This window comes from Phragmites australis, chromosome 11, assembly GCF_958298935.1.
Source record: "Phragmites australis chromosome 11, lpPhrAust1.1, whole genome shotgun sequence".
Lineage (NCBI taxonomy): Eukaryota > Viridiplantae > Streptophyta > Magnoliopsida > Poales > Poaceae > Phragmites > Phragmites australis.
In genome coordinates, this window is record NC_084931.1 from 3,208,930 (window position 1) to 3,219,318 (window position 10,389).

General features: G+C 44.0%; 1 protein-coding gene across 2 annotated transcripts; it reads left to right on the top strand.

The window, feature by feature from the left end:
- Positions 1-2,450: 2,450 nt before the first annotated feature.
- On the top strand, positions 2,451-8,154 carry LOC133885684 (villin-1-like). 2 transcript variants are annotated; one of them, XM_062325421.1, is made up of 20 exons: positions 2,451-2,722; positions 3,200-3,299; positions 3,396-3,464; positions 3,570-3,806; positions 3,900-4,077; positions 4,160-4,295; positions 4,377-4,539; positions 4,632-4,779; positions 4,872-4,957; positions 5,029-5,181; positions 5,357-5,425; positions 5,534-5,602; positions 5,722-5,859; positions 5,995-6,123; positions 6,229-6,376; positions 6,468-6,478; positions 6,595-6,732; positions 6,837-6,965; positions 7,045-7,107; positions 7,403-8,154. In XM_062325421.1, the coding sequence occupies exons 1-20, from the start codon at positions 2,679-2,681 to the stop codon at positions 7,715-7,717; spliced, it is 2,523 nt and encodes an 840-aa protein (XP_062181405.1). In that variant the 5' UTR covers positions 2,451-2,678; the 3' UTR covers positions 7,718-8,154. The 2 variants fall into 2 exon arrangements, with proteins under 2 accessions (XP_062181405.1, XP_062181406.1); XM_062325422.1 differs by lacking the exons at positions 2,451-2,722; positions 3,200-3,299 and having other exon boundaries at positions 3,574-3,806.
- Positions 8,155-10,389: the final 2,235 nt, after the last annotated feature.

Below are 10,389 nucleotides of genomic sequence, written 5' to 3' on the forward strand. Positions count from 1 at the left end.
AGTCCTGTAAAATGCTCTGATGTCCTCATTACTTCTAACATCGGACCATCTGATATTGATTTGCTCTTTTTCCAGCAAAAAAATGCTCCAGTAAGAACACCTTGAAGATCACCGGACCATCCGATGGACTCAATAGGTTTCTGACTTCAACCAATAATGCTCCGGTGAGTTCAACTTTCAGAACACCGGACCATTCGGTGTGAACATTTTTCTCTGAGCTCATCTAATTCAAATTTTCTTGAGCTCTAACTTCTCGACATCTCATCCATAAGCTCTTCTGAGATATCTAGTGCTAGAATTTTATAAGTGTGCATCCAACCAAGTTTAAACTCAACTAGATCAAGATACTACTCTTAGCTCCTTTTTATAGTATGATCAAAAGACTAAGAAAAGAGATATATACTACTCTAAGTGTCATTCATCTTTTTTGACACTTAGAACTAGAAGATCCTTAATCTTGATGCTCATATCCTTTGATCATCCAATTGAATCACATAAGGGACCAAGAATATTCAATCATCATTGTGAACTAAATTTTTTATATCATTCAAAACAAACTTATTAGTCACAATAATATGATTGTTATTAATCGCCAAAACACTTATCACTTATCTAGGGACCTAGATGCTACAACTGCCTCTCAAGAAGGATCGAACGTTGAGCTCTTCGCCACTAGGGATGTCAACGAGCTGAGCTCGAGCGAGCCTGGCACGGCAAGCTCGAGCTCGACAAAAACTCGAGCCGAGCTCGAGTGAGGCTGGGTTGTCAACTGAGCTAGAGATAAGCTCGAGCTCGACTCGTTTGAAGCTCGGCTCGGCTCGAGCTCGACTTGAGCAGGTTTGAGTAGACTCGTTAATAGATAAAATTTATAATTTTTTTTATTTCTAATCAAACGTATAAATTGTTAATAGCTTTTTTCTCTATTTCTAATCAAACCTATAAAATATTAAATCATTAAATAGGATAAAAGGCTCACGAGCTTTGAGTCATGCTCGAGCTCGCCACATTTGGGCTTGCGAGCTTCGAGCCAAGCTCAAGCTCAACTTGAATCTCAAACGAGTCAATCTCGAATCAAACTTTTAACTAACTGAGTTGGAGTACCTCACAAACCTTAAATTTTTTAAAGCCCTGTTCACCACCCCTCCTTTCACCTTCGTCTCCATCCCCTGCCGCGTGCATTCTAATCTCACCTGCAGCCTGTGCTCGCGCTTCAGATAGCCCGTCCTCCTCTTGTGCTGCCCCATGAAATGGCCATGGAGATCTGCCCCATGGAAATCTCGTGCTCCTCCGATGCTAGACAGGTATGCACTTCTCCACAACCAATACAAATAAAAATAATAATTGCTACACGTATCATACAAATGTGTGTGATTACATCATCGATCTCAGCAAGAATCAGGTACGAGTGCGTGTACAAATCAACAAGGACCGGATTTGAGACTTGAGGTGTATTCATATATAATGAATAGTACTACACCTATCTCAGAACAGAGTAACAGACTACAGGGCGTTCGTAACCAGAAAGGGTAACTTCTTTTCTGACGAACACGGTTGAATAATGGTCCGTGTTCATCTCGAAACATATTGCAGATTGTTCAATTTCCTTTTCTTTTTAATTTTTTCCTTTTTGTGATGGCTTGTTCAAGTTTTGGTAGGCGCATGCCGATGACAAAATAAGAGGTTTCTCGTAGCGCGAGTTGTGCAGATAAGGGCATCTCCAACAGAGGTAGTATCCGCCGGCCGCAAGACTGTGTATGCAATTTGCCGTCTCCCACGCACCGCATCGCACTCCAACAGAGACCGTATCGCTGCTACAACGATACGGGGGGCAGCTTCGTCGGCGGCATTGTTGCGGCGTGCTACGGCTCCTCTATCACTGTTTGGCTCGTCCTCTTCTCCAACAGTTCGTCTTTCCCACGCAAGGGAGGATAGTTCCGGCCCACCGTCGCGTGATGCCGAGCAGAGCGGAGCGGAGGAGGGAGGAGCTTGGGGAGGAGACGCAGTGGGGAGGGAGGTGGCGGCGATGGCGTCGGTCGGTGAGGCCGAGGGCTGGGGAGCGGTGGGGAGGGAGGAGATGGGGAGGGGCGGACGGAACGAGGACGGTGGGGAGAGAAGGAAATTAATTTAATATATGAGAGAGAAAATAAAAGATAGGCTATAGAGTTTCTGTTGGAGATGGATGAAACGAAGGAGACTGTAATAGTGATAGAGGAGACTATAATAATATTATAGAGAATAGACTTTTAAAGTTTCTGCTCGAGATGAATGATGGTACGTTCCTGTATTGGTTGGTTCGTCGTTGACAAGAACAAAGGGGAAAGGACAGAGTAAAGTTGCACCGTCGCAGACTTCAATGCAAAGCAATTCTCTCTCTCTCTCGGTGTGTCTCTATTCTCTAATGAGTGAGGGTGAGCTCGTTGGATGGTGACGTGTGGAGCCCTTGCCTTTGCCTTTCTCCTCCACTTCTGTCTGCGCTCCGCACTGCAGTGAGGTGCTGGTCTACCAACATTTACCAGCTGCTCGCTCACCTTTCCCTTTCTCTCTCTCTCTCTCTCTCTCTCTCTCTCTCTCGTGCTCCTTCGCTCTCATCTTGGTGGCCTGCGCAGCTGCGAGTGAGCTCGCATTGCCCCCTCCGTGCTTCTGCTCCCCTCGCAGGCGGCGCCGGCGCCGTGGCGACCATGAAGGGCGTGGACGATGCGTTCCTCGGCGTCGGAGACCAGCCGTGCGTTTCATTTATTGTCCTTTTTTCCCTTACCTTTTCTTCCCCTTTTTGGCTCTATTGTTATAATTTATCTAGGACAAGAATCTAGATTGGGTCACCATTTGAATGTGCCTCTCACAGATTCTGTCTCTCTTTCTTCCCTTTTGCTTGAATGTGCTGAAATTTGGTTAGTACTCCATAGATAATGTACTTGTCAATTTTACCCAACTGCAACAATAATACTTACTGTTCTGTTCAGATGAAGTAAATAGCAAAAGTTACCACACTGCTCTCAGTAGGATCTTATGCTTCTTATTTTGTTTTTTAAGAAAGATTATTGCTTGTAATTCTGGAATCTGGGTTGGGATTGGGGAATAGCTTTCAAGGTGGTAAAATTACTGTGTACTAGCCATCATTTTCTTTATTTTACCCCTGTGCTGCAAATGTCAGGCATAAATGATGTTTGCCTGTTTCTGAAAACAATCACTCTTTTTCCAGTGGGCTGGACATTTGGTGCATTGTGGGCAGCAGCCTTGTCCCAATTGCAAAATCCCTTCACGGCAAGTTGTACACCAGGAACACCTACATCATCCTGAACGTACGTATCTCCACAATAGGCCCCTTCAGGCGTAAAATTCTAAAGCCGATAACCGATTTAGGCCAATGAGTTCACATATGTTCTTCAAATTCTCAGACAACTGTGCTTAGAAGTGGGGTTCGCCTCCATGATGTGCATTACTGGGTTGGGGATGAGGCCAGAGAGGTGTGTGCTGCATCAACAATGGTCCCTCAAGTCAATAATAGTTGCTTGGCTGTGCCTTTTTGCTTATGACTTTGTTTGTATCTTGACTGCATTGTGGTCACCTAGGAAGATTGCCTTATGGCCTCAGATAAGGCTGTTGAGTTGGATGCAGCTCTGGGCTCCCACACGGTCCAGTACAGGGAAACACAGGGCGAAGAATCTGATAAGTTCTTGTCATATTTCAAACCGTGCATTATCCCGGTAGAAGGTAGCTTCTTTTCACACATGGAAGGATCTGGAGACAAATCCAACCGGAAAACAATGTTTAGGTGTGAAGGAGAGCATGTTGCTCGAGTCACGGAAGTAAGAAGTGTTATCTCAAGGTTTTCCATCACTTCTTGGTGTCTGCTGAATGCTGCTGTAAGGTAATCTGTTGTGTTGCTAATGCTATCTCAGGTGTCATTTTCACGGTCCTCCCTGGATCACAAATCGGTATTTATAGTGGACACGCTTTCAAAGATCTTTGTCTTCTGTGGCTGTAATTCAAGTATGCAAACAAGGGCTAGAGCACTAGATGTTGTTAAGCACCTGAAGGAAAACCGACACGCCGGCAGATGTGAGATTGCAGCAATAGGTAGTGTTATCTAAACTGTTTCTTGCATAAGCACATTACTGGAAAGATGCTAACTTTTTTGCCTACTTGTTACTAATTGTAGAGGATGGGAAACTTGTTGGTGATTCTGATGCTGGTGAGTTCTGGAACCTGTTTGGAGGTTATGCGCCTATTCCTCGCGATTTACCAGACACAGTCAAAGAGGCGCCGATGACTACACCATCCAAGAAACTTTTTTGGTGAGTACTCCTGCGTAATTCAGACTTAACTAGCCTTGTGTTGCACGTAGTGATATGTTTGGTACGTTTTGCTGCCTGCAGGATTAACAAGAGAAACCTTGTCCCCATGGAGCCACATTTGTTAGATAGAGAAATGCTGAACTCAGACAGAAGCTACATACTGGACTGTGGCACTGAAATATTCTTATGGATGGGCATGACAACACTGGTTTCAGAGAGGAAGTCATCTGTTACTGCCTTAGAAGCAAGCATATGAAACCTGATTATTTTCCTTTCTGCTATCACTGCACGCATGCTTGCTTATGTTTGAAACCAATTTCTTTTTATTTTCTGCAGGATTATGTGCATTATCAGGGTTCATTGGACGTTCGCACAGTTATAATGACAGAAGGTCATGAAACTGTCGACTTTAAGCTGCATTTTCAGTATTGGCCCAAGAATGTTGAGCTGAAGTTATATGAGGCTGGTCGAGAGAAAGTAGCAGGTGTGAGGACCATGGTGGTTTTGTCTATCAATTGTTTTCATTTAGAGCTTGATCAAAATCATGACAAGGTCTGATGCTGCATTATTGTGCAGCTATTTTCAAGCATCAGGGTTACGATGTCACAGAAATTCCGGAGGATAAACCTCAGCAGCTCATCAGTTCTAATGGTAGTTTGAAGGTAAAATTTCCTACCTAGCTGTTGATATGCATGAAGCTGTGTGCACCTTGAAAACAAATAAAATATTGCAGGTTTTGCTGGTGGACCGTGGTGGTGTAACCCTCCTTTGCACTGAGCAGGAGCAACTGTACACAGGAGACTGTTATATCATACAATACAGTTATGTTGAAGATGGAAAAGATTACCATCTTTTCTTTGCTTGGTCTGGCAAAAACAGTGTAAAGGTACGTTCTTTGTAATTCCTTGCAAGGAACTGACTCATATTGCAGAGCAAAGGCTGTTAAAACTATGGTCCACTGCTGTTACCACAGCTATTGCTTGGTTCTGTTTGCACATACACGTTGCATGTTCATCAGTGTTAAGCATGTTGCTTAACTTAGCCTGTACAATTGGCTGCAGGAAGATAGTGTGGCTGCAACATCATTGATGTCAAGCATGGCTGATTCAGTCAAAGGGCATGCGGTTGTGGTAAAAAAAAAAAAGAAGCTACTTCAGTCCCTCACCACTCAAAAATTCCACACATCAGCACACTTTTTGTCGCTGTGTTATCACTTCATTTGCAAATTGTAATTTCAGGCACATGTGTTTGATGGCAGAGAACCGGATTTATTTTTCTCAGTGTTCAAGTCATTGATCATATTCAAGGTACACCATACACATGCATAAGTTTTTGTTCTGCAGCCCAAGTGCTTGAATATTAATTAAGCGGTGGATGTATAACTGGGATATTAATATTTGAGTTTGCTGTCTCCTTTCCTTTCCAGGGGGGCAGGAGTGCTGCATATAAGAATTCTGTTCTACAGAAAAGCGATAGAAATGGATGTTATCAGAAGGATGGAATCGCCCTATTCCGTGTTCAAGGGCTGAAACACGATTGTGTGCAAGCCATTCAAGTTGATCCGGTGAGTTTGGCAAAAATAAGGAGCATACACACAATTAGCTTTATAGGCTCATAGCCTGAATCATATACATACTACTTTGGTTTTCTGCTGTTCTAATTTTTTTTTTGCTGCATGGATTACTTAACTGAAATGCAGGTCGCGAGTTCACTTAATTCCTCATATTGTTATATTTTGCAAGACGGTAGTTCTTTCTTGACTTGGCTAGGAAGCCTCTCTTCACCAAGTGACCATAATCTACTAGACAGGATGGTGGACAAGTTGTGTGTAAGGACAATGCTGCAAGCAAATCATTTTGTTCTTCTCATTATGATGTTTATCGAATATTGTGAAGTATCCTCCTTGTGGACTATTTCTTGTGTTTTTTTGCAGACATTGAAACAGTCCCTGTTAGCCAGAGAAGGCTCTGAACCGGATCGCTTCTGGAAAGTGTTAGGAGGAAGATCAGAATACTCCAAAGAGAAGCACGTCAAGGGTTGGCCTGCGGATCCACATCTGTACACTTGCAGTTTTGAACAAGGTTTGCACATTATATAGTGTTGTGAACTTGTGATTTAGATTGCCTCTTTGCATAAAAGCATCTGTAATCCTAATGTATCATCTCTTTTCAGGTCTGCTCAAGGTGAGTGCTACCTCGTGATGAACACTTGATTCACTGAAAGAAACATCTAGCTAGTAGCTTTGTAAAAAAAAAGGGCAAATGCTGAATGGTTTCTGGATTTGGTTTGTATCTTGAAGGCCAAAGAGGTATTCAGCTTCTGTCAGGATGACCTGGCCACTGAAGAGACATTGATTCTGGACTGCAAAGAAGTCTACGTTTGGGTTGGACTGCACTCAGATGTTACATCCAAGGAGCAGGCACTCAACCTTGGCAAGGTCACAACTCACAAATGATTCAGACGTTTGATTTATTATGGATTCAATCACAGTGCCCTGTGAAATCTCAGTTAATTCTCTGTTTGTTTCTATGCTACCTGCAGATGTTCCTTCAGGCAGACATTCTTCAGGATGGAAGATCGATCGAAACAACGGTTTATGTTGTCACAGAAGGGGATGAACCTGCATTTTTCACCGGCTTCTTCGACTGGGACAGTTCAAAGCAATCGTCTGTAAGTACCGAGCACAGTTTATAGATGCAAGAACAATTCTTGACTGACAAATCTGGTTAACCTGTTCTTGTACATGCAGATGGTTGGCAACTCATTTGAGAGGAAGCTGGCCCTCCTGAAAGGACTCTCACCAAAACTCGAGGTTAAACTTTTTTTACCGAATACTAATGCATTGAATCCGGTTCAAAACATGGAAACTGAACTGTTTTATATGAAATTCCTATGTTCTAAACGGATAGTCAACCCTTTCTTATCCTTTACGCGCTATTTGAAATTCAGGAATTTTGCACAATTTTGTAGATTTTTTTTTATTACAAAATTCCCTTGTTTCGAACGGGGTTGTAAACCTCATGAATATCTAGTAGCTACATTACATTGCATTGTGTCGACTAATTGTCGTAATTTGAGACTATCTGCTTCTACTGGTTGGCTTGCAGACACCGGACAGAAGCATGCGCCGGCCGTCGTCGAGGAGGCCCGGGATATCGTCAGAGCCAACCACGCCGGAGCACCAGCAACACCAACTGGCAGCGAGGAGGGCATTCGGCTCCGCCTCTACCGGGAGGTTGGCTAGGGAGCGCTCACCGGCTGCCGCACTGTCACCATCACCGACATTATCCCAGTCTCCTAGAAGCCGCTCCTCATCCATGACGTCGGCGCCTACCATGGTGGCACGGCGGCTCTTCCCCGCCTCACTACACACGTCGGAGGCCGTGCATGTGCTCTCCGCGGGGACTCCTCGACGACGGTGAGAGCTACCAGAGGCCGGTTGCCGGAGGATGATGGATGTTGTGTATGCGTCTGTTATCGTGCATGTTCAAATCACGTAGAGTCAGTGTTCTAGACGATGGATCAATCTCTTCTCTTGTGTTGTGTATTATTGGTCTTGACGAGTTGAGGTAGAACATTAAGTCTTACTTGAGACAAATGACCAGTAAGATCTAATAGCAATTGGTGTTATGGGCATCCATCAGGTACTATATTTTGAAATATTGTTACATTGTCTTAGCCACATAGTCATCGGTGTAGTTGGGGTAAAGTTGGATGATCGATATTGTAATTGCCTCAAGGTCAAGATATGCGATGAAATTCTTGTTCTTGTTTATTTTTTTCATCAAGTGTTTACAGATAAGAACATAGTTGGATTCAAGACTTAGTGTTATTAATTTATGAATATTTGGTTTCAAGGGACATATAATGTGAATATCCATAGTAACAAAACGTCAAGGGTATAAAGGTTGAAGAGGTTGTATAAGTCATTGTAACCTACAATGAAGTAGCTGTCGTCATTACTTAAGATGTGTCATTGTTTGTACTGTACGACTATAGATGTGATATTAGAATTTTGTGTTGGCACTAGTCCACGCTGCTCCAATATCTGTGGACTTCTTTGTCGGTGCAATGACTTCGATATTTTCAGTACGTGCTTCTTAGAGCCTTTCTTCTTGGTCTTCTTTTCCTTCTTATTTGGACTCTTTGGGGGAGACAGAATTGGATCTGGAAGCGAGGCTACCGGATATGGAGGAGAAGGCAGTGAAGCCAGTTTCTTTGGAGGAGGAGTTCTCTGGAAGTGGGGGACACGACGATGGTGAACTTGGAGCTCGTCCAGACTAGGATGCACTGGAGACAACGATGTCGCCTCTCTTCCACTGGATCCTTTGATGAAGAGCTTCACCTAGAGTTGTAACTTTATCATTGGGGGGAGCCCCAACACGTGATCGGTGGCATTGCTATGTATCATGCCCACTGTAACCACGACATAGCCTGCACGTATTGGGACCATATGTAAGATATGGATGCCTGAAAGCACCTAGCCTCTTGCAACCTCGATATGGTACCGCCAGGCCTGATTACAAGGTTGCAAGGCATGTGCCCTTCTAGCAGGTCAATCGTATCTGTCTCAGTCATGGCAGTAGCTACTTGTTGCTCGACCTCCTTGGAGGCAGAGCTACTCTTCCCTGCAGCTTTGGGGCTAGCTTCCTGTGGCATGGAAATCTGTATTCCCTGTGATGCAAGTTGCCCCATGATATTTGCATAAACTTTCTGGGTGATGTCCCATGTAATTGCATCCAAGTCCACTGCAGTCCTCTTCCTCTCCTTGTACATCCCGATGTTTTTGGGAAAGTCGTATTTCCAGCCCTCTGAACTTGATATACCTCGCACTCGACCTAGGTGCACTGGGTTTTCCAGCGCTGTTATGAGAATATCATGCTCCCTGATCTCGATGAAAGAACCTTGGCTGGTTGTGGTTGCCTTTTCTTTGATTTTTCTGCGACTGCCTGGGTTTCGCTATTTCTGAATGTGATTTTCCCACTTTCAGGCAGCTCACCCCTTGCATGCAAATATGATCGCAATCATCCCAGTAATTGGAACCAAGGATTCTCGTGGCCTTCTCTGGCTAATTTTTCGTTCTCTGCGTGTCATTTCGCCATTTTCTCAGCATACTCAGTTGCGTCGGTCCTGTGGTTACGCTTGTTCTTAGCTCGAAGCTGCTTCTTCTCCCCACTCTCCATTTTGAACTGCTCAGAGTTCTTCATCTGCATAAAAGCATTCCAATATTCCTCTTTCAAGTGCTTGTAGCTCTCGAAGGGTGCCACCGCTTTAGCCAAGTACCGGTTCACAAACTTGCTCTTAAAGCTTGGATGAAGTTTCGTGATCACTTCTATTGTTGCGTTGGCCGCAGCGATCGTTTGATGTTCACTCATATTTTCAGGGTACTCCAGATACTCCATGACGATATTATCGAAGAAGTCCCTCTTTGCTTCATCATTGAGGGCATCAAACTTAGTCGTTATCGGCACCCTCTCCCGAGGAATGTGCCCTGCAACTCTTCAGAATCTATTCATGGCCTTTTCATCTGTAGGCGGCCCATCAGCATTGATTCACGTGATAGTAACCTTGTCCATCGGTCACTATGTTTGTGTCATTGGCTTTCGGGCTCATGAACCACTACTAGTTGTCTGGCTTAGAGATCGCGCTTCCGCCAACTAGAGAGAAAATAAGGGGAGTTGACATAAACAAAAAATATTCCTCCATTCAACAAGTATAAACTGCATCGACTCATATCAATACCTCTTCAGCGGGATTGTATTCTTCGTCACTTTCCCGATGTTGGCTCTCACCCTCACACGAAACAGGGCTCGGGCTATGATACTGGATTTCTCTATTGTCGGAGGAGGATGACGAGTGCGGGCTTGGACTCCTATCCACCTCATCTTGTGCTGGGGCAGCCTCTAATGCTAGCATCCTCTGTGCTTTTGGTTTCTCAGAGGTGACAATCCTCTTATGCCCCATAAAAATCAAGTGTAGTATATTATATTCTAAATAGAGGAAAGAAAAGGAATCAAAGTTACTACAAACTGCTCATATTACTATAAACTTCCACCTTAAGATGTCATCACTCAAAAGAGCTAGCGGAAAAACA